Below are 23,977 nucleotides of genomic sequence, written 5' to 3'. Positions count from 1 at the left end.
ATTTTTTGAGACAGAGTCTCTCTCTGTCGCCCAGGCTGGAGTGCAGTGGCAGGATCTTGGCTCACTGCAACCTCTGCCTCCTGCCTCCCGGGTTCAAGGGATTCTCCTGCCTTGGCCTTCCAAGTAGCTGGGATTACAGGCACGCGCCACCACACCTGGCTAATTTATTTGTATTTTTAGTAGAGACAGAGTTTCACCATGTTGGCCAGGCTGGTCTTGAATTCCTGATCTCAAGTGATCTGCCCACCTCCTCTCCCAAAGTGCTGGGATTACAGGCATGAGCCACTGCACGTGGCTGACTTTTGCTCTTAAAACTATAATCACTAAAAGAGACAAAAGCTGTCTCCTGTCCCTGGCTGTGAGGTGGGCTACTGCCTACTGTATGCTTAAACAATACATTGTGTGTGTAGTTTTCACTCATCTTCCCAGATGTGTCTTTTTCACTCCTTGTGTCTCTGAGATTCATCCATGTAATTGTGGCTCGTTCATTTTACCCTGCTATGTATTATTTCACAGTGAGGACCTTCCATTGTGTAAAACAATTCCATTCTCCTGTTGATGGACATGTGGGCTTTTCCCTGATATTTGTATTATTTCAAGCAATGCTGCTATGAACCTCCTTGGGCACATCTGCAAGAATTTCTCTAGGGCATGTTTACTCAGCCATGGAATGCAAATGTTTACAACTTTGTTTCCAAGGCATTTTTTTTTTTTTTTTTAGACATTGTTTCACTCTTGTTGCCCTGGCTGGAGTGCAATGGACTGATCTCGGTTCACTGCAATCTCCACCTCAAGCGATTCTGCCTCAGCCCGCCTCAGCCTCCTGAGTAGCTGGGATTACAGGCGCCTGAGACCACACCCAGCTAATTTATGTATTTTTAGTAGAGACAGGGGTGGGTGATTCACCATGTGGGCCAAGCTGGTCTCAAACTCTTGACCTCAGGTGATCCACACGGCCGCCCAAAGTTCTGGGATTACAGGCCTGAGGCACCGCGCCCGGCTCGCAGTTCTTTAACTTGCTTTTTTTCTTTCTTTCTTTCTTTTTTATTATCCTGAAAGCTGATATGATTTGCTTTTTTCACGTAAATATCCTGGTCATCCTTTCCTACCAAGGCATCGGACCTGCAACCTTTATTTTAACAGCCTCCTCGTGCACTTCGGCAGGCTGTGCCTTAACTTAGGCAGTCCCCTAGCAATGGCTACTTAGGTTATTTTCCCTTATGACATAGAGTGATGTCATGAATGCCCTGTTCCAAGAAGGAACAACTTAAATTTTCCCGGCTCTGTGAAGTTGTTCTTCTCCCTATTTTCCAGAGGCAAGGAGAAGGGAAGTTATGCGCCAAGGCAGCACAGCTGGCGGTTGGCAGGGCTGGACTTGAATCTGAGGGTGAAGCCTGAGTTCGCCCAGGGTGACTGCAGGGTGCAAGGCTCAGGGCAGGGAGCTGGAGGCCCTCGGTGGGGAGCCCAGGGAGAAACTCAACAGAGTCCAAGCACAGCGTGCTCCGGAACTCAGTTTCCCCATCCGGGGTCGTGGTGGCAATAAAGAAAGCTACAAGTGGGCCCGATCCACACTACAGGGAGCCGAAAGGCTGTTGTATTTTGGTGGTCAACCCGGGCTGCCCAGTGGGGTGACCGAGGCGCTCTCGCGGTGGCGGGAACCAGGTCCGCCTCTCCTTACCCTTCCCCGCCCGCGCTTCCCGGGGGCGGAGCCACCCGAGGCTCCGCCCACCTCCCAGGCCGGGGCCGGCCCGGTACGGCGGCGCTAGGACCCGGCGGGCCGCGGGTGCGGCGGGGCCTGGGCGGCCTGAGGAGCGCGGACCCCGGCGCTCGGCTCCCGGCACCATGTGAGGGGGCTCGGGGGCCGCGGGGGGCCGGGCGCTCCCCGCCGGAGGTAAGCGGGCGCCGCGCGGGGGCGGGGGCGGGGGCGGTGGACGCCGGGGAGGGGAGATTGCGAATCGCCGGGGATGGGGATGAATGCGGGGCCCCCGGGGGCTCTCCTAGACCCCTCTTCCCTCCGTAGCCGCGCCCCGAGGTCCTGGTCCTCGCTCCCAGCGACTGTCGCGGGGTCCGCTGGGCCTCCTGCCGCCGACTACCCCGTGAGCGGTCCTGCCTCTTTTCTTCCCAGCTGGGGTTAGGGCTCCGGACTCCCGGAGTGCAGGAGCTGGGGAGGGGGTTGGCACCATGGGCGCGCAGGGCGAGCCCCCCACCAGGTGGACCCAAGGGCTTGGCGTCCCGCCTTGTCTCGGAATTAGGAGTCCCCCTCCCCCTTCTCCCTGGAGCCCTCCTCCCACGCGGGCTCGTGGGTGCCTCCCGACCTGCGGGAGGACTCCCGAGGCTGGAAGAAGGAAAGCCCCCAAACAGAGGGCAGGGTGTGGCCCCCACCCTCGGCTCCTGCTCAGCTCGCCTGCGCGTCCAGCCTTGGGGGCTGAGTCCGTGCTCCGGGGCCAGCATGCGGGTCTGCCACCTCCCCAGCCTGAGCAAGCTGCTCCCCAACAGGCCAGCACCCCCAGACCCCCGCCCCGGTGCCGGTGTCGGGCCACGTCCTGGGCGCACACCCGTTTCAGCCGAGGGGGATCCTCCAGGGAGACGAAGTCAGGCTCAGCGCTGGGCTGCTCCCTGTAAGGAGCTTGTAAACAAGGCTGCCAAGCAGGCTCTGGGCGGCCCCGCAAGGCGCTTTGCCTCTCTGAACCTCAGTCTCCTTATCTGTGAAATGGGCAACAAGAACGCCTACCATGCGTTGCCGGGATTCAGTGTGTGGGTGATGTTTAGAGCGTGTTCCCACACGTATTCCTTGATATTCCGGGAAAGTCGCTGGTCTGGGGTCAGGGGAGTAGGAGTGTTTTACTGACACACTGGAGAGGCGGGCCTTGAACAGTGAGTAACCACAAGACTAACAGCTGCTGGCATTGTGGGAGCACTGTTTTTTTTTTGATGTGGAGTCTCGTTCTGTCGCCAGGCTGCAGTGCAATGGCACGATCTCAGCTCACTGCAACCTCCGCCTTCCGGGTTCAAGCGATTGATTCTCCTGCCTCAGCCTCCTGAGTAGCTGGGACTACAGGCGCGCATCACCACGCCCAGCTAAGTTTTGTATTTTTAGAGAGACGGGGTTTCACCATGTTGGCCAGGATGGTCTCGATCTCTTGACCTCGTGATCCGCCCGCCTCTGCCTCCCAAAGTGCTGGGATTACAGGCGTGAGCCGCTGCGCCTGACTAATGTGGGATTACTTTCAAGCCCGCGTGCCCCTTGCCACATCTGCTTGAATCCTTCCAACAACCCCCTGATTTACCGACTCTTATTGTTCCCATTTCACAGATGAGGAAACTGAGGCTCAGAGAGGTCACATGGCTTGCTCGAGGCCCCCCAGCCAGTAAGTGGTGAAACCGGGATTCGCAGTGGCACCTGACATGCTGCACTGACATGGCCTTCTCAGAGCAGGATTGTGACGGGGCTGACCAGGGGGACGGTGGTCCTGGCTGAGGGCACAGCTCGGGCAAAGGTGGGAAAGTGGGGGGCGGGCATGGGGCATCCTCAGGAAAGGGTGGCCACGCGTTGTAAGCTAGAGGCGGCTGGAACCGTGGTTGCCTTGAATGTCGAGGTCTCAGGGTTCATGGGGCCACCTCAGGATTCTGGACTCCTGTTTTTGCTCTAACGGTCCGTGAGGGCAAGAACAAGCCGCTCCTCGCTTCTTATGAGGCTCCTTCTGCTGCATACCGCGAGGCCTGGACTAGATGGGAGTCCAGGCCTCCCTGACTGGCTGTGAGGGGCTGGCCCTGGAGAAACTTGAAGCCGGGCTCAGGTTGACCGGGGCTCCACGGGGAGGGGGTGGGGCTGGAGAGGGGGCGGGGCCAGGACCTAACCAACCAGGAGCTAGGTGCGTGTGCCAAGCCTCCTCTGGCCCGAGATTCTCTGGCTATTCCTGGTGGTCCTGTAGGAGTAAACAGCAGCTAGGTCAGGGGTTGGAGAGAGTGGCGGGAACTGGGAGGGCCCTGGAGGAGGGGACGGAGCTGAGGAGGGCCCCTAAGCCCCAGTTTCCTCCCTCTGCACTCCCGCCCGCCCTGCCCCCTGCCTGTCTGCTGGAGGTGGGCTGGACACAGTACTTTTTCCCTCTCACAGGTGGGGAAGTGGAAGTCTGGAAAGGAGCTGAGTCCTGGGTGGTGGGAGAGGGAGCGGTGGGGTGTGCAGAGCAGAGCTGGGCTGGCCTCCTCACTGCCAGGTCTCCAGAGTCCCCCCCAGCCACCTCCGAGACTGTGATTACAGCCACTTGACAGATGTGCAGTCAGCCCTAGCAGAGACTGCAGGGCCTGGACTAGAACCGAGCCTCTGAGACTTGAGTCTGTGCCCTTAGAGAGATCCTACTTGTTAATGCATTCGTTCATTCAGCGATATTCCTGCATCTCCATGGCTGTGGAGGCACAGGGGAAACTGAGCGAGGACCTGGGTGGGCTGTACCTTGCAGGCAGCTCTTCGCCTGGGGGGATGGAAGGACCTAAGGGAGTTCCTGGTCCATGAGAGGCTTGGAGGATAAGTGGGAGTCAGGAGGCCGTAGAAGGGAGGGCATTCCAAGCCAACCTGAGAGGGAGTCAGAGCGAAGGAGCTTGCGGGCTACAGGGGTGTTGCTTTATTCTGACACCACAGAGACCCAAGGCAGGGTTTAGAGCAGGGTGTGAATGGGGCTCCTGCTGTATGGAGGTCAGGTCCTCCAGTAGGGAGCCAGCTTTGGCCCTGTCAGCTGCCTGGGTGTGGGAATGCCCCTGCTCAGGGAGGAGAATGGGCAGAGCTCTGCTGCCACCAGGCTGTGGGACTACAGTCAGATTCCTGCCCTTTCTGGCCCTCAGTGTCTCCATCTGCAAAATGGGTACAGTCCTCATCCTTAAAGTTGTGGGTGCGTAGAAGAGCTAGTTGGGGGCAGAGAAGGTGTAGCCTTTGGCTTGCTGGACCCAAAGGAGGACCCCCAGGCCATAATAACCCTTTCTGGTGGCTTGCAGGTGTGAACCCACATCCCTGCCCCCAGGGCCACCTGCAGGACGCCGACACCTACTCCTCAGCAGACGCAGGAGAGAAATGAGTAGCAACAAAGTAAGTCTCCTTCATTTCTTATCCCCTTTGAGCCTCTTACTTCCCTCTATGGAACTGGTTCCTTTGGACCTATCTCAGATCCCGGCCACCACCAGTCTCTCCCTCCCCTCAAGAAGCCACTAGTGCTTGGGAGGCCCAGGTTTAAGCCCTGGTTTGGCCACTGATCTGAGTGGCTTAGGGCAAGCTCCTGCCTGTGCCTCGGCCCAGGGTCAGTTCTGCCCTCCCAGGCCTGACTGGTCTGTCTGTGGTGGTCAGGGACTAGCTGAGGTGCCTGTGGAGTGCTGTGCAAGAAAGAGGGGTGGGCAGGTGGAGGTGAGCAGGAAATGGGGGGAGGGTGCACTGGTCAGAGTCAAAGGTGATGCAGCCTGAACATGACCCTGAGAATGTCAGGATTCCCCATCGTTCTTTCATTCATTCATGCCTTCCTGAGCACCTACTACATGACTGGCCCAGCATGCCCCTTCTCTAGAATCCACTGCAGCCTTGGTGGAGCCTGAGGTTTGGAAATGGGATGGAGTGGTCATATTAATTTGAGTCTAACCAGGAGAAAGAAACTACACAGTGATTACACAGGAAAAGTTTAATGCAAAAAATTATTGACTGTAATAGGACACTGGAGTAACAAGGGATTGGAATTCTGAGGCATGCAGGAATAGCAGATGTTAATCTAAGGAGAGCCCCTGCCCCCACAAAGGCTGAGTTCCAGGCCTTGCTGAAGAAGGCCCAGCTATGGTCCACTGGATAGCTCTAGTACGAAACTGGCCTAGGGAGGGAAGCCACCAGCCTCCAGGTGCTGCACGTGGTTGAGTGCGCTGTGGGAGCTGGACTTCAGAAAAGCTGTGATCACAGCATGAGCCAGAGGCAATGTGCCTGAGTTGCTGGCACTCCTGGCCTCTGGTCAGTGGCTAAGATACCCTTACTGGATAGGCTGTGTCCATTGAAGGAGCCTCCCTAGCAAGCCCACCAGAACCAAGAAGCAAATGCTTTTCCTCCTGCAGTGTCTGTCCAGCACCTTCTAGTCACAAAGCTTAATATGCAGCTAACTGACAAGGGAAAATATTTAAAGGGCTCAGATCCACTTCCGCAGAGCAGACAAAAAAGATAAACTTGGAGCTAGAGGCAATATATCGGAGAGTTACTGCTGGTGGAAGACCTGGACCCTCTCACTCAGATGTCCCATCTGTCTCTAGACATCCTCTTAGCAGCAGCTGTAGGGAATCCTGACACATTCAATCCAGTCCAGCAAACCCTCCCTGAGAACCTTCTGTGTTCCAGGCTCTGCCCTGGGATCTGGGATAAAGTGGGGAGCAAGGCTGACCTAGTCCCAGAGCTTACGGTGTAATTGGAGGGATGGCAGTTTGAATGCTGTGTGATCAGTGTTGTGATGGGGGTACTGAGGCAGCTGAAGGAGGCCTTCCTGGAGGAAGTAGTGCCTGGACTGGTCTGTAACAAAAAGCAGGAGTTAGCCAGGCATGGTAGGTGGCAAGGAGCTGGGGTGCTGAGCCTTCCTGGTAGCTGGGCCCTCACTGGCCTCTCCCCTCTCCAGGAACAGCGGTCAGCAGTGTTCGTGATCCTGTTTGCCCTCATCACCATCCTCATCCTCTACAGCTCCAACAGTGCCAATGAGGTCTTCCATTACGGCTCCCTGCGGGGCCGTAGCCGCCGGCCTGTCAACCTCAAGAAGTGGAGCATCACTGACGGCTATGTCCCCATTCTCGGCAACAAGGTAGCGCAGCCACTTTGGGGAGCTCCCTGGGAGCTGGCTAGTGGCAGCTCCTCCCCACTGCTCAGCATCATCACTTCCCCCACTCCTTCTCTAAAAGGAAGATGGACCCTGGGAGTCAAGGCCCTGCCTCTGGTGATTTCAGCTCCTTGCTTGCTGTGTGACCTTGAATAAGTGCCCCGCCCCTCTCTGGGCCTCCGTTCTCTCCAAGTCTCCACCCTTATTGCTAATGTCCTAACATCTCCTGAATCAGAATCCTTTTGGAAATGTGTTATTGTTTTCACTGCTTTCTGTCTCTGCTGGGGAGCGCACACAGGGTTGAGAGCAGAACACTGGGACATTTGACAACACAAAAGTAGTAATAATACCGGCTTTTGTGTGTGTGCCCTTTATCAAGTGCCTGTGTGTGCCAGGTACTTTTTTTTTTTTAATTGCATTTTAGGTTTTGGGGCACATGTGAAGAACATGCAAGATTGTTGCATAGGTACACACGTGGCAGTGTGATTTGCTGCCTTCCTCCCCTTCACCTGTATCTGGCATTTCTCCCCATGCTATCTCTCCCCAACTACCCACCCCCGACTGTCCCTCCCCTGTTTCCCCCCAACAGACCCCAGTGTGTGGTGCTCCCCTCCCTGTGTCCATGTGTTCTCATTCAACACCCGCCTATGAGTGAGAACTTGCAGTGTTTGATTTTCTGTTCTTGTGTCAGTTTGCTGAGAATGATGGTTTCCAGTTTCATCCATGTCCCTACAAAGGACATGAACTCGTTGTTGATGGCTGCATAATATTCCATGCTGTATATGTGCCACATTTTTGCTGTCCAGTCTATCATCGATGGGCATTTGGGTTGGTTCCAGGTCTTTGCTATTGTAAACTGTGCTGCAGTGAATATTCGTGTGCACGTGTCCTTATAATAGAACAATTTATAATCCTTTGGATATATACCCAGTAATGGGATTGCTGGGTCAAATGGAATTTCTATTTCTAGGTCCTTGAGGAATCACCACACTCTCTTCCACAATGGTTGAACTAATTTACACTCCCACCAACAGTGTAAAAATGTTCCTATTTCTCCAGTATCTGTTGTCTCCAGATTTTTTAATGATTGCCATTCTGACTGGCGTGAGATGGTATCTCAATGTAGTTTTGATTTGCATTTCTCTAATGACCAGTGATGATGAGCATTTTTTCATGTTTGTTGGCCTCATGTATGTCTTCGTTTGTAAAGTATCTGTTCATATCCTTCACCCACTTTTGAATGGGCTTGTTTGTTTTTTTCTTGTAAATCTGTTTTAGTTCTTTGTAAATTCTGGATATCATCCCTTTGTCAGATGGGTAGACTGCAAAAATTTTTTCCCATTCTATTGGTTGCCGATTCACTCTAATGACTGTTTCTTTTGCCGTGCAGAAGCTGTGGAGTTTGATTAGGTCCCATTTGTCTATTTTGGCTTTTGTTGCCAGTGATTTTGGTGTTTCAGTCATGAAGTCCTTGCCTATGCCTATGTCCTGAATGGCTTTGCCTAGATTTTCTTCTAGGGTTTTTATGGTGTTAGGTCTTATGTTTAAGTTTTTAATCCATCTGGAGTTAATTTTAGTGTAAGGTGTCAGGAAGGGGTCCAGTTCCTGCTTTCTGCACATGGCTAGCCAGTTTTCCCAACACCATTTATTAAACAGGGAGTCCTTTCCCCATTGCTTGTTTTTGTCAGGTTTGTCAAAGATCAGATGGTTTAGATATGTTGTGTTGCCCCTGAGGCCTCTGTTCTGTTCCATTGGTCTATATCTCTGTTTTGGTACCAGTACCATGCTGTTTTGATTACTGTAGCCTTGTAGTGTAGTTTGAAGTCTGGTAGTGTGATGCCTCAAGCTTTGTTCTTTTTGCTTAGAATTGATGGCTATGCGGGCCCTCTTTTGGTTCTATATGAAGTTTAAGGTGTTTTTTTCCAGTTCTGTGAAGAAGGTCATTGGTAGCTTGATGGGGATAGTGTTGAATCTGTAAATTACTTTGGGCCATTTTCACGATATTGATTCTTCCTAACCATGAACATGGAATGTTTCTCCATCTGTTTGTGTCCCCTCTTATTTCGTTGAGCAGTGGTTTGTAGTTCACCTTGAAGAGGTGCTTTACGTTCCTTGTTAGTTGTATTCCTAGGTATTTTATTCTCTTTGTAGCAATTGTGAATGGCAGTTCATTTTTGATTTGGCTCTCTTTAAGTCTGTTATTGGTGTATAGGAATGCTTGTGATTTTTGCACGTTGATTTTGTATCCTGAGAGTTTGCTGAATTTGCTTTCAGTTTCAGGAGATTTGGGGCTGAGACAATGGGGTCTTCTAGATATACAATCATGTCGTCTGCAAATAGAGACAATTTGACTTCCTCCTTTCCTAACTGAATACCCTTTATTTCTTTTTCTTGCCTGATTGCTCTGGCTAGAAATTCCAGTACTATATTGAATAGAAGTGGTGAGAGAGGGCATCCTTGTCTAGTGCCAGATTTCAAAGGGAATGATTCCAGTTTTTGCCCATTCAGTATGATATTGGCTGTTGGTTTGTCATAAATAGCTTTTATTGTTTTGAGATACATTCTGTCGATACCTAGTTTATTGAGAGTTTTTAGCATAAAGGGCTGTTGAATTTTGTCAAAGGCCTTCTCTGCATCAATTGAGATAATCATGTGGTTTTTGTCTTTGGTTCTGTTTATGTGGTAAATTACGTTTATGGACTTGCATATGTTGAACCAGCCTTGCATCCCCGGGATGAATCCTACTTGATCATGGTGGATAAGCTTTTTGATGTGCTGTTGCAATCAGCTTGCTAGTATTTTATTGAAGATTTTTGCATCTATGTTCATCATGGATATTGGCCTGAAGTTTTCTTTTCTTGTTGAGTCTCTGCCAGGTTTTGGTATCAGGATGATGTTGGTCTCATAAAATGATTTGGGAAGGATTCCCTCTTTTTGGATTATTTGGAATAGTTTCAGAAGGAATGATACCAAGCTCCTCTTTGTACGTCTGGTAGAATTGGGCTGTGAACCCATCTGGACCTGGGGTTTTTTTTGAGTGGTAGGCTCTTAATTGCTGCCTCAACTTCAGACCTTGTTATTAGTCTATTCAGGGTTTCGACTTCTTCCTGGTTTAGGCTTGGGAGGATGCAAGTGTCCAGGAATTTATCCATTTCTTCCAGGTTTACTAGTTTATGTGCATAGAGTTGTTTGTAATAATCTCTGATGATGGTTTGAATTTCTGTGGAATCTGTGGTGATATCCCCTTTATCGTTTTTTATTGCATCTATTTGGTTATTCTCTCTTTTCTTTTTTATTAATCTGGCTAGTGGTCTGTTTATTTTGTTGATCTTTTCGAAAAACCAGCTCCTGGATTTGTTGATTTTTTGTAGGGTTTTTTGTGTCTCTATCTCCTTCAGTTCTGCTCTGATCTTAGTTATTTCTTGTCTTCTGCTAGGTTTTGAGTTTTTTTGATCTTGTTCCTCTAGCTCTTTCAATTTTGATGATAGGGTGTCGATTTTAGATCTCTCCTTGCTTCTCATGTGGGCATTTGTTGCTGTATATTTTCCTCTAGAGACTGCTTTAAATGTGTCCCAGAGATTCTGATATGTTGTGTCTTCGTTCTCGTTGGTTTCGAAGAACATCTTTATTTCTGCCTTCATTTCATTGTTTATCCAGTCAACATTCAAGAGCCAGTTGTTCAGTTTCCATGAAGCTGTGCGGTTCTGAGTTAGTTTCTGAATTCTGAGTTCTAACTTGATTGCACTGTGGTCTGAGAGACTGTTTGTTATGATTTCCATTCTTTTGTCTTTGCCAAGGAGTGATTTACTCCCAATTATGTGGTCAATTTTAGAGTAGGTGTGATGTGGTGCTGAGAAGAATGTATTTTCTGTGGATTTGGGGTGGAGAGTTCTGTAAATGTCTGTTAGGTTTGCTTGTTCCAGGTCTGAGTTCAAGTCCTGGATATCCTTGTTAACTTTCTGTCTCACTGATTGATCTGTCTAATATTGACAGTGGAAGTCTCCCACTATTATTGTGTGGGAGTCTAAGTCTCTTTGTAAGTCACTAAGAACTTGCCTTATGTATCTGGGTGCTCCTGTATTGGGTGCATATATATTTAGGATCATTAGCTCTTCTTGTTGCATTGATCCTTTTACCATTATGTAATGTCCTTCTTTGTCTCTTTTGATCTTTGTTGCTTTAAAGTCTATTTTATCAGAGACAAGAGTTGCAACTCCTGCTTTTTTTGCTCTCCATTTACTTGGTAAATCTTCCTCCATCCCTTTATTTTGAGCCTTTGTGTATCCTTGCATGTGAGATGGGTTTCCTGGATACAGCACACCGATGGGTTTTGGCTTTTTATCCAATTTGCCAGTCTGTGTCTTTTGATTGGGGCATTTAGTCCATTTACATTTAGGGTTAATATTATTATGTGTGAATTTGATACTGCCATTTTGGTGCTAGCTGGCTGTTTTGCCAATTAGTTGATACAGATTCTTCACTGTGTTGATTCTCTTTACCATTTGGCATGTTTTTGGAGTGGCTGGTACTAGTTGTTCCTTTATATGTGTAGAGCCTCTTTCAGAGCTCTTGTAAAGCTGGCCTGGTGATGACGAAATCTCTGAGTACTTGCATGTTCACAAAGGATTTTATTTTTCCTTCACTTATGAAGCTTAGTTTGGCTGGATAGGAGATTCTGGGTTGAAAATTCTTTTCTTTGAGGATGTTGAATATTGGCCCCCACTCTCTTCTGGCTTGTAGGGTTTCTGCTGAAAAATCTGCCGTGAGTCTGATCGGCTTCCCTTTGTGGGTAACCCGACCTTTCTCTCTGGCTGCCTTAGTATTTTCTCCTTCATTTCAACCCTGGTGAATCTGACGATTATGTGCCTTGGGGTTGCTCTTCTTGACGAATATCTTTGTGGTGTTCTTTGTATTTCCTGGACTTGAATATTTGCCTGCCTTGCTATGTTGGGGAAGTTTTCCTGGATAATATCCTGAAGAGTATTTTCCAGCTTGGATTCATTCTCTTCGTCGCATTCAGATACGCCTATCAAACGTAGATTAGGTCTTTTCACATAGTCCCACATTTCTTGGAGACTTTGTTCATTCCTTTTTACCCTTTTTTCTCTAATCTTGCATTCTTGTTTTATTTCATTGAGTTGATCTTCGACCCCTGATATCCTTTCTTCTGCTTGGTCAATTCGGCTGTTGAAACTTGTACATGCTTCGCGAAGTTCTCGTGTTGTGTTTTTCAGCTCCATCAATTCGCTTATATTCCTCTCTAAGTTGTTTAGTCTCATTAGCATTTCATCAAATCTTTTTTCAAGGTTCTTAGTTTCTTTGCATTGGGTTAGAACATGTTCTTTTAGCTCACAGAAGTTTCTTATTGCCCACCTTTTGAAGCCTGATTCTGTCATTTCATCACACTCATTCTCCATCCAGCCTTGTTCCCTTGCTGGTGAGGAGTTGTGATCCCTTGTAGGAGGAGAGGTGTTCTGGTTTCGGGTGTTATCATCCTTTTTGTGCTGGTTTCTTCCCATCTTTGTGGATTTATCCACCTGTCGTCTTTGTAGTTGCTGACTTTCAGATTGGGTCTCTGAGTGGATGTCCAGTTTGTTGATGATGAAGTTATTTCTGTTTCTTAGTTTTCCTTCTAACAGTCTGGCCCCTCTGCTGTAGGACTGCTGAGGTCCACTCCAGGCCCTGCTTGCCTGGGGATCACCTGTAGCAGCTGCAGAACAGTAAGGGTTGCTGCCAGTTTCTTCTTCTACTATCTTTGTCCCAGAAGGATACCCGCCAAATGTCTGTCTGAGCTCTCCTTTATGAGGTGACTCTTTGGATATACGGGGGTCAGGGAGCTGCTTGAGGAGACAGTCTGTCCTTTATAGAAGCTCAGGTGCTGAACTGTGAGCTCCGTTGTTCATTCAGAGCTGCTGGGCAGATATGTTTAAGTCTGCTGCAGCAGAACTCATAAACCCCTTTTTTTTCCCAGGTGCTCTGTCCCGGGGAGTTAGGGCCTTATTTATGAGTTTCCGTTGTGCTGCTGCCTTTTTTTCAAGGCTGCCCTGCCCAGCAAGGAGGCAGCCTAGTCACTGTTTGCTTGCAGAGGCTTTGCTGAGCTGCTGTGGGCTCCGCCCAGCTGCCCTGTGTACTTGCCTGCAGTCCTGTTTATATGGGTGTAGTTAGAACTGCCTTGGCAATGGTGACCCACCTCTGTAATGGTGGACTCTCTCTGTAATGGCGGGTTGCCTCAGCAATGGTGGGCTGCCTCAGCAACGGCAGACTACCTCCATAGTGGTGGAGTGCCTTGGTAATGGCGGACGCCCCTCCCCCACAGAGCTGAACCTTCCCGGGTTTAGCTGTGCTTGCTGTGAAACTCTCAACCCAGAGCATTTCCAATTGCTGTTTTTTTTGTGGGGGTGACACCAGCCGAGCCTGATCACCTGGCTCCCTGCCTCAGAGCCTTTTTTTTTTTAGTTGAATCGTCGACTGTCTCCCAGGTGTTCCAGTTGCCTGTTGAAAAGGCACCGGGATCTGTGTGATTTCCCATGCAGTGACCCACTGTGTCGGCTGAAATAGCAGCGCTGAGATTTGTGGTGCTTTTTTGCCTGGGAATCTCCTGGCCTGGCTTCCTGTTTCAGTCCCCTTTTTAATCAGATGAATGGGCGACTCTGCCTTCCTGGAGCTCCAATCGCCAGCTAAAAGGGCTCCCAGGCCCGTGTATTTTGTATGGAGAACTGCCGCGCCGGGGCGCCAGCAAAACATCTACGCCGGCCAAAACAGCCGTGCTGGTGACCTGTGGGGCTCCTCCGCTTGGGAATCTCCTGGTCTGTGGGCAATAAAAATCCATCTGGAAATGCGGCGTCCACTCACCCTCTGCACTTTCACTGGGAGCTGCAATCCTGAGCTGCTCCTAATCAGCCATCTTAGATCTTCTGCCGTGCCAGGCACTTTGATCACCAGTAATCCCCATACAAGCCCTATGGGGGCAGCATTATTATCTCCCTTGATAAGACTGAGTAACCAAGGCTCAGAGAGGTGAAGTCACTTGTCTGAGACCACACAGTGAGGGAAGGAAGGAGATGGCATTTTCCTACCCCCTGCTAAGTTGCAGCTGCAAAGAGGCCAATAGTCATTCCTGGGGACTTCCATTTGCCTTGGGTAGCCATGAAATTCAGGTTGTATTTCTGGGGTTCTTCCTGTAGTATCTCTTTCTTCTTCCTCACTGACCCTCCTATATTTTCTTCAGGGCCTTTGCATGCAAAATGTAGAGCCTGGGCTCTGGCCACATCCTCACTAGGAAAGGGCACATTAGCAACTGTTTGGAGACAGATTAACACCTAAGTGAGTCTTTCTTTACCCTAAGAACCCTTGAAAGAGGAATAAAAGTGGGACAGCTTGAGTGTGGGTGATGTGGAAAGGAGAGGCAGAGCCTGGCTTGCAGTGCTTGCAGCATCATAGAGGAAGCCAGAAAAACTAGCGCTCAGAAAAGTGGGAGTGCCAGTCAAGGTACGTGGGATGTGTTGCTGGATCTTGGAGCAAGGGCTCAGGGAAGGCTGACTTGGAGGAGGTGGCATTTGAGCTTAGCCTTAAAGGGTGAATGGGAATTCCATGGGCAAAAAATAGACCCCACAGAGCATGTGGTTCCAACCCATTCATTTCAGCCACGGAGAAACAGGCCTAGAGTGGCTTTCATACTTTCCTTAATAACAAGATGGTTCTTGTTTTTGGGTGATGTGGAAATGTCATGGGTACCTTTGGAAGATGTCCTCTTTGGAGAGCTGGCATCTGTGGTCACTTAGACTTGGGTTCAAATCCTGGCACTGTGCTTCTCCACTTTATAACCTTCTGTTCTCCCACTTGTTGACTCTGCCTCAACTGAATGGCCTTCTTTTGGTTTTCAATATACTACCATTATTTCCACATTGGAGCCTTTGTGCTGGCTGTTTCTCCTGCCTTGAATATGTTTCCCTAGGTGGTTCTTCATCCTTCACATCTCAGCTCAGAGAAGCCTCTCTGTTACAGACTGACAGCTTCTTCTTGCCTGCTGCCCAGAAAAAGCCAATACACTGAGACTGTGGGTGTTGCAGCAGAGAAAGATTTTAGTAATTGCAGGGCCAGTCAAGTGAGGAGATGAGGGATACTTCTCAAATCTGCCTCCCCCAGAATTTGGAAGCTAGGGTTTTTAAAGAATAGTTTGGCAGGCAGGAAGACTAGAGAATGGTTGGGGATGAAATCATAGGAGTGTTGAAACTGTCTTCACCCACCGAGTTACTTCCTGGGTGGGAGCCATGGGTCACTGGTCTGGTTGGCATCCATTGGTCCACCAGATTGCAAGGTCTGAAAAATATCTCAAACACTCAGGTTTTACAATAATGATGTTATCTATGTTAAAAACAATAATGATGTTATCTATATTTTAAAAAGCAAACTAAGAAACAATGACTGTCTATAATTCAACTATAGCTACATCTTAGCAGAAAAGCAAGCTAACAGATAATGACTGGTTATAGTTTATGCCTACAGCTTGACAGACAGGTGTACAGGGGGTGAGATAATCAATCATTAGTGATCACCTTCTATCAAACTGACTACATGCAGGCAATCACGCATCCAGGAAGAGCAGGACAAAGGAAAGGGAAAATAAGTAAAACAAATGATTTTACTATACCTGTATCCTAGCAGAGCCCAGGCCTCTATCTCAATTGTTACCTTGTAGCCTTTTATTAAATTTACAAAGGCAGTTTTAGTCCCCAAGCAAAGTGGAGTTTCGTTTTGGGAAGAGGCTGTTACCATCTTTGCTCCAGAGTTAAACTATAAAGTAAATTCCTCTTGTAGTTAGCTTGGCCTATACACAGAAATGAGCAAGTGTGGTTAGGCTGTGAAGTCAGAAACAGGGTGGAGTCAGTTATGTTAGATTCCTCTCACTGTTACAATTTTTTGGCAAAAGTGGTTTCAACTCCGGGCCACCTTTCTAAAGTAGCCCCAGCTGCAGTCACTGTTGGGTCACTTGCCCCTATTTCTCCTCCCCCTCCACTCCCCCACCTTTCTCTTCTTTCCTCCTTTTTAAACCTTTCCTTTGTTTTTCCTCTTTCCTTTCCTTTTTTTTCTTTTCTTTGTTTCTTCTTTCCTCTCTTTCTTTCGACACAGTCTTGCTCTGTTGTCCAGGCTTGAATGTGTGGCACAATCTAGGCTCACTGCAACCTCTGCCTCCCGGTTCAAGCAGTTCTTGTGCCTCAGCCTCCCAAGTAGCTGTGATTACATGCACACGCCACCACACCAGGCTAATTTTTGTATTTTTTGGTAGAGACAGGGTTTCACCATATTGGCCAGGCTGGTCTCGAACTCCTGAACTCAAGTGATCCGCCTGCTTCGGCCTCCCAAAGTGCTGGGATTATAGGTGTGAGTCACTGCACCTACCCATTTGGCCCTATTTCCCTTTTTTTCCTGGCATGTATCATGTGCATTCTGGTCTGTCTCCCCACATGTTTCTTGAAGGCAGAAGCCTGGTCTGTTCTGCTCCTTGCTCTGCCACATGACTTGGCCATTAGCCAGCTTGCTATCAATGTGTGTTGAATGTTCAGTGAATGGGCCTCTAGTTTCCCTGTCTTTAAAATGGGCATAACAATTCCTGGGTCCTGGAGGCCTGGATGTATGGAGCACAGGCCCCAGCATGGAATGGCCATAATAATGTTGACTTTCCTTGTCCCCCAGACGCTGCCCTCTCGGTGCCACCAATGTGTGATTGTCAGCAGCTCCAGCCACCTGCTGGGCACCAAGCTGGGCCCTGAGATTGAGCGGGCTGAGTGTACAATCCGCATGAATGATGCGCCCACTACGGGCTACTCAGCCGATGTGGGCAACAAGACCACCTACCGCGTAGTGGCCCATTCCAGTGTGTTCCGCGTGCTGCGGAGGCCCCAGGAGTTCGTCAACAGGACCCCTGAAACCGTGTTCATCTTCTGGGGGCCCCCAAGCAAGATGCAGAAGCCCCAGGGCAGCCTCGTGCGTGTGATCCAGCGGGCAGGCCTGGTGTTCCCCAACATGGAAGCATATGCCGTCTCTCCCGGCCGCATGCGCCAATTTGACGACCTCTTCCGGGGTGAGACGGGCAAGGACAGGTACCAGCCTCCCGCCTGCCCCTCTGGCCAGCCCTGTGCTCCCTCTCAGCATGCTCCATCCTGAGGGCCTGTTGTTCCCAGCATGCACTGCTCTGAGGGGATGGTCAGGTCCTGCCGTCCTCTGATTGGGCCTCCTAGGAGAGTTCCCTTCATGTCCAGCTGTTCATATGGATCCTTTCCAACATGCTCTGCATGACCTGGTTTGCCCAAGAGAGTTTCCTCCTGCCATACCTTGCTCTGAGGGCACAAGGGCTTCCACCCAGCATGCTCTGCCCTGAGTTTGCACAGTCACTCCTAGCATCTTTCTGAGAGAAGCTCCCCATAGTGTACCCAATGTAAAGTCTTGTCTGTTCCCAGCACGTCTGGCCTTAAGCACATAGTCGCTCTTGGCATGCTCTGTTCCAGGGATACATCACGCCCAGCATGCCCTGCTGTGACTCATCTCCTTAGGAAAGCTAGGCCAGTGCTGCCCAATAGAAATCTATGTGAGCCACATATGGAATTTATTTTCATAGTAATCACGTTTAAAAATCAGTAAATAGCTGCATGCAGTGGCTGGCACCTGTAGTCCTAGCTACTCAAGAGGCTGAGGCAGGAGGATCACTTGAGCCCAGGAGGTCGGGGCTGCAGTGAGCCATGATGGTGCCACTGCACTCCAGCCTGGGTGACAGAGTGAGACCACATCTTACATCACTTTAAGAAAAAAAGTAGTAAAAGCAAGTTTAATTTTTTTTTGACCTAATATGTTCAACATATAGCTCTTATACGTATTTTGTTAGATTTCTACCTAAATATTTAAAATGTTTTGAAGCTATTATAAATGGTATTAATATTTTTTTGTTCCCGATTTTTTTTTTTTTTTTTTTGAGACGGCGTTTCTCTCTTGTTACCCAGGCTGGAGTGCAATGGCGCGATCTCGGCTCACCGCAACCTCCGCCTCCTGGGTTCAGGCAATTCTCCTGCCTCAGCCTCCTGAGTAGCTGGGATTACAGGCACGCGCCACCACGCCCAGCTGATTTTTTGTATTTTTAGTAGAGACGGGGTTTCACCATGTTGACCAGGATAGTCTCGATCTCTTGACCTCGTGATCCACCTGCCTCAGCCTCCCAAAGTGCTGGGATTACAGGCTTGAGCCACCGCGCCCGGCCTTGTTCCCGATTGTTAATTGCTGATATAGAAATAGCATACAGAAATTGATTTTTGTGGCCAGATGCAGTAGTTCATGCCGTAATCCCAGCACTTTGGGAGGCTGAGGCAGATGGATCACGAAGTCGGGAGTTCAAGACCAGCCTGGCCAACAGGGTGAAACCCTGTCTCTACTAAAGATACAAAAAATTAGCTGGGCATGGTGACATGCATATGTAATCCCAGCTATTCAGGAGGCTGAGGCAGGAGAATTGCTTGAACCTGGGAAGCAGAGGTTGCAGTAAGCAGAGATCGCACCATTGCACTCCAGCCTGGGTGACAAGGAGAGACTCCGTCTCAAAAAAAAAAGATTATTGTGTGTTGACCTTGTATCCTGTAACCTTGCTAAACTCACTTACTGGTTCTAGGAGATTTTTTTGTTTGTTTGTTTGCTTTGTTTTTGAGACAGAGTCTTGCTCTGTTGCCCAGGCTGGAGTGCAGTGACACGATCTCGACTCGTTGCACTTCCGCCTCCTGGGTTCAAGCGATTCTCCTGCCTTAGCCTCCCAAGTAGCTGGGACCACAGGTGTGTGCCACCATGCCCGGCTGATTTTTGTATTTTTGGTAGAGATGGGGTTTCACCATGTTTGCCAGGCTGGTCTTAAATTCTTGACCTCAGGTGATCCACCCACCTCTGCCTCCCAAAGTGCTGGGATTATAGCATGAGCCAATGTGCCCAGCCTGTTCTTGGAGATTTTTGTAGATTCGTTTGGATTTTCCATGCAGATAATCATGTGGCATGCAAATAAAGACAATTTTATTTCTTCCTTTCTGATTTGTATGCCTGTTTCTTCTTTTTGTTTTATTGCACTGGCTAGGATTTTCAGTACAATGTTGAATTGTGTTGGAAATGGTGAGAGTGGACTTCCTTGCCTTGATCCTAGTCTTAGGGAGAAAGTATTCAGTCTTTCATCATGGTATATGATTTTAGTTACAGGTGTTTTGTAGCTACCCTTTATCAGGTTGAGGAAGTTCTCTTCTTTTACTAGTTTGCTGAGAGTTGTTATTGTTACAGGATATCGAATTTTATGAAATGTTTTTCTGCAGCAATTTATATGACCATGTGGTTTTTCTTAAGACTATTAATGTGGTGGATTATATTGACTGCTTGTTTTTGTTTTTTGTTTTGTTTGAGACAGGGTCTTGCTCTGAGACCCAGGCTGGAATGCAGTGGCATGATTATGGCTCAAGTGATCCTCTCATGTCAGCCTCTCTAGTAGCTGGGAGTACAGGCATGCAACACCATGCCTGGCTAATTTTTGTATTTTTAGTAGTGACTGGGTTTTGCTGTGTTGCCCAGGCTAAGATTTTTGAATATTGAATCAGCTCTATACTTCTGGAATAAAACATAAAGTTTTATTTATTTATTTTATTTTATTTAAAAAAAATTTTTTTTTTTTTTCTTTTTTAAAGACAGGGTTTCACCATGTTGGTCAGGCTGGTCTTGAACTTCTGACCTCAGATGATCCGCCCGTCTTGGCCTCCAAAGTGCTAGGATTACAGGCATGTGCCACCACGCCTGGCCTATTTATTTATTTATTTATTTATTTTGAGACGGAGTTTCACTCTTGTTACCCAGGCTGGAGTGCAATGGCATGATCTCGGCTCACCGCAACCTCCGCCTCCTGGGTTCAGGCAATTCTCCTGCCTCAGCCTCCTGAGTAGCTGGGACTACAGGCACGCGTCACCATGCCCAGCTAATTTTTTGTATTTTTAGTAGAGACGGGGTTTCACCATGTTGACCAGGATGGTCTCGATCTCTTGACCTTGTGATCCACCCACCTCGGCCTCCCAAAGTGCTGGGATTACAGGCGTGAGCCACCGCGCCCGGCCTCTATTTATTTATTTTTATTTGGAACACACCCTGTTCCAAACTCACTTGTTTGGAATGTATGTATTTATTTTTTATTTTATTTACTTATTTTTTTTTTTGAGACAAAGTCTTGCTCTGTGTTCCAAGCTGGAGTTTTGTGTTCGTGTTCATGAGAGGTTTTTTTGGTACTGTCTTTGCTTGGTTTTGGTCTCAGGGACATGCTGGTCTCGGGGACATGCTGGTCTCAGAAAATGAATTGGGAAATGTTCCCTCTCCTATTTTCTGGAAGAGACTGTGTAGAATTGTGCTTATTTCTCTTGAAGTATTTGGTAGAATTTGCCAGTGACAGTATCTGGGCCCAGAGAGTTCTTTTTCAGAAGATTTTAAGCTGTGAATTCAATTTCTTTACTAGTTACAGGGCATTCAGGTTATCTATTTCATCTTGAGTAAGTTATGGTCGTTCATGGGTTTTAGGGAATTCGCCCATTCTATCTGAGTTGTCAGATGTCTGTATGTGGTTGTTTGTGGAATTTTCTTATTATCCGTTTAATGTCTACAGGGTCTATGGTGGTGATTGTCTTTCTTTTATTCCTGATATTGATGATTTATGTCTTCTCTCTTTTTTCTTTGTCAATTTTTCCAGAGGATTTTGTTTTTGTTTTTGAGATAAAGTCTTGCTCTGTCACCCAGGTTGGAATGCAATGACATGATCACAGATCACTGCAGCCTCAACCTTCTGGACTTAAGCAATCCCCTCTCCTCAGCCTCCCGGGTAGCTGAGGCCACAGGCACATGCCACCACACCTGGCTAATTTTTAATTTTTTGTACTCACTATGTTTCCCAGGCTGGTCCTGAAGTCCTGGGATTACAGGCATGAGCTGCTACACCTGGCCTCCATTCTTTTTTCCACACTACCTAAGAAAATGCAGTGTGTATTTACACATACAGCCCATCTCAATCACACATGGCTGGTGGCCAGTGTAGTGTGAGCACAGCTCTTGGTTCTGGGCTACTCCTCCAGGCCTTGCTCTGAACTGCACTCACTCCAGCAGGAACTCATCTGATTAGTCTCCCCTTAGGAGTTTGCTTCTAGCATGAGCACAGCTGTTTTTAGCATACTCTGTGGTCATAGCCACTCAGCCTGCCCAACTGTGACCCAGCTCCCTAGGAGACAATTCATTCCCAGCGTGCCCTGTTTCCATTCTTTCCCTCAAAGGAGCTCCCTCCACACCCCTTACCTCTGCCCAGACAGCCCTCTGCCACATGTCATGCTCCCCCACAGCGAGGCTGGACTTGGGGTAACTGAGGTGGGGATGGTGCCCCGATGGGTGGATGGGAGAAGTTCCAGGGAACTCTGTGTAGGTGACCCTGGGTCATCTGCCCCCATCTCTGCTGGCATGTGCCCTCATCATGACCCCTTTCCGTCCCCAGGGAGAAGTCTCATTCGTGGTTGAGCACAGGCTGGTTTACCATGGTGATCGCGGTGGAGTTGTGTGACCACGTGCACGTCTATGGCATGGTTCCCCCCAACTACTGCAGGTGAGCCCTCCTTGCCGGCGCCCTCCCAGGACAACACCCAGGCACTGGCCGCAGGATGGAGCTGGTGGGGGCCTGGAAACCTTGGCTGGAGGTGCCTTTGAGGGACTCTGCTTCATTGTTTTTAAACTGTTCTGCAGGAATCTAGGCTTATTCTGCTTCCTGAGGGGCCTCCACTCCAAGCTCAGCCAGAGTTTATTTATTAATAATAACTATTAGTAGTAGCATTACATGAAAAGCCCACTAGAGGACAGCTGTACTTTACTGAATACTGACCAGGTACAAAGCATGGCTACATATATTATCTCACTTACTCTTCACAGCAAACTTAAGGGATAAGAACTGTTATTCTTTCCATTTATTAAATGAGAAAAACTGAGAAGGTTGTTTTTGAGTACCCAGAGGTCCCCAAACAGCAGGAAGAGGGGCCAGGCTCCAGTGCCGACAGCCCTCACCACTGCTCTACACTGCCGCCCTCTTGGGGAAAGGAAAAAGTGCCACTGCATTAAAAAAAAAAAAAAAAAAAAAAAAAAAAGTTTGGTGGTTACAAACCTAATGTACCCTACACTTATTTTACTGATGGGGAAACCAAGGCCTCAGGAGGCATGAGGATTTCTCCCATTGAGGTCCTACGGCAGGTGAGGGGCTGACAGGGCAAGGACCCTGCCAGCGTCTACCCTGGCCTGATGACACCCATCTGCTCTGTCCCAGCCAGCGGCCCCGCCTCCAGCGCATGCCCTACCACTACTACGAGCCCAAGGGGCCGGATGAGTGTGTCACCTACATCCAGAATGAGCACAGCCGCAAGGGCAACCACCACCGCTTCATCACCGAGAAGAGGGTCTTCTCGTCGTGGGCCCAGCTGTATGGCATCACCTTCTCCCACCCCTCCTGGACCTAGGCCAACCCAGCCTGTGGGACCTCATGCGGGTCAGAGGAGATGGGGCCTCCGCCCAGCCGCTGGGCCAGAGATCATTTTCTGGCCAGTCAAGGCTCACTGGAGTGTCTCCCAGCCAATCAGGGCCTTGAGGAGGATGTATTCTCCAGCCAATCAGGGCCTGGGGAATCTGTTGGCCAATCAGGGATTTGGGAGTCTATGTGATTAATCAGGGGTGTCTTTCTTGTGCAGTCAGGGTCTGAGCACAGTCAATCAGGGTAGAGGGGTATTTCTGAGTCAATCTGAGGCTAAAGACATGTCCTTTCCCATAAGGCCTTGGTTCAGAGCCCCAGGAGTGGACCCCCCAATCACTCCCCACTCGGCTGGGACAATGGGGTCCTGTCCCAAGGAGCTGAGAACTTGGTGTTGCCCCCTCAAGTCCTAGCACCAGAAAGAGAGATTGTGTGGGTGTAGAAGCTGTTTGGAGGCCGGGCCAGAGAATTTGTGGAGTTGTGGAGGTTGTGGGGGCGGTAGGGAGGTCCCAGAAGTGGGAGGCTGGCGTCCAGGTCTTGGTTTTGCTCTGAGTGACCTTGGACAAACCCTTTCCCCTCTGGGTACCCTTCTGCCCACGCCAGGTTCCAGTGTGGAGTCTGAAACCCTTTCCACCTCCCCTGCAAGCGCCCTCGGGTCTGTCCTTCCTGTGTGGGCCTCCACCCCCAGCCATTATCACTTGCTGGGAGGCTCAGCTCCTTGGGGTGTCTGGGGTGACCTTCCCCACCTCCGGGAAAACTTTAGGGTATTTTTGCGCAAACTCCTCCAGGGTCGGGGGACTCTGAAGGGAACAGGACAAACCTTAAGCTGTTTCCTTAGCTCCTCAGCCAGCTGCCATTAGCTTGGTCTTAAAGGGTCAGGTCTCCTTTTCTGCCCTCCAGCAGGGAGGTTTTCCAACTGTTGGAGGTGCCTTTGGGGCTGTCCCTTTGTCTGGAGCCACTGGGGGCTTCCAAGGGTCTCCCCTGACCCCCTGTTGTCCTGGGATGGCTGCCGTGAGCTGTGTCGCCTGGGTTCTGTCCTCTGGCTTTGTATCAGGCACTTTATTAAAGCTGGGCTTCAGTGGAATGTGTTTGTCTCCTGCTCTTCTGGAGCCTGAAAGGGAAAGGCTTCAGGAGGAGGCTGTGAGGCCAGAGGGATCGGACGGAGGAGGCCAGCAGGTAGCCATTGCACACTGGGGTGATGGGCGGGGGCGGTGACTGCCCCAGACTTGGTTTTGTAATGATTTGTACAGGAATAAACACACCTATGCTCTGGCTTCATGCGCTGTGTCTCCTGGGTCGAGCGCAGCCCTCCGGGCCGGCGCTGCTTGCGGCCTCAGAACCATGTCCTCTGATCGGGGGCTCTCAGTAAAGCCATCCTCAGCGTTTTCAGCAGCCAGTGGCCAGTGGCCAGTGCGTTGTATATTGTGCAGCTTGGGTAGAGACCTGGGGGCTCTAGGGATGTGGGGGTGTGGAGCCAGGCCCACTTGGCTTTTCCTGTCCCCACCTCACCCTGCCTGTGTGACCTTGGGCAAGTCACTTCACCTCTGAGAGCCCCAATTCCTTCAAGGGCGAAAGGAGACCAGACACTGCTCTCAAGGAGCTTGGGTTCCAGGGA

General features: G+C 49.5%; 1 protein-coding gene across 10 annotated transcripts in view; it reads left to right on the top strand.

The window, feature by feature from the left end:
• The window catches only part of ST6GALNAC6 (ST6 N-acetylgalactosaminide alpha-2,6-sialyltransferase 6), a 27,270-nt gene extending 3,634 nt beyond the window's left edge, over window positions 1-23,636 (top strand). For 2 of the 10 annotated variants that reach the window (XM_032257358.1, XM_032257357.1), the window contains exons 2-7: window positions 3,314-3,368; window positions 4,987-5,077; window positions 6,624-6,803; window positions 16,512-16,918; window positions 21,349-21,456; window positions 22,165-23,635. In XM_032257358.1, the coding sequence (XP_032113249.1) occupies window positions 3,343-3,368; window positions 4,987-5,077; window positions 6,624-6,803; window positions 16,512-16,918; window positions 21,349-21,456; window positions 22,165-22,354 (1,002 nt within the window). In that variant the 5' untranslated portion in view covers window positions 3,314-3,342 and the 3' untranslated portion in view covers window positions 22,355-23,635. Of the gene's footprint in view, window positions 1-1,745; window positions 1,892-3,311; window positions 3,498-3,896; window positions 4,081-4,986; window positions 5,078-6,623; window positions 6,804-16,511; window positions 16,919-21,348; window positions 21,457-22,164 lie in introns of those variants that run through there. The other 8 variants (XM_032257363.1, XM_032257362.1, XM_032257356.1 and 5 more) reach the window with 7 other exon arrangements.
• The last annotated feature ends 341 nt before the right edge of the window (window positions 23,637-23,977 follow it).

The sequence above is a fragment of the Sapajus apella genome, unplaced genomic scaffold (genome assembly GCF_009761245.1).
Source record: "Sapajus apella isolate SASKATOON/1434 unplaced genomic scaffold, GSC_monkey_1.0 scaffold97, whole genome shotgun sequence".
Lineage (NCBI taxonomy): Eukaryota > Metazoa > Chordata > Mammalia > Primates > Cebidae > Sapajus > Sapajus apella.
This window is presented reverse-complemented; position numbering and strand designations above follow the sequence as displayed.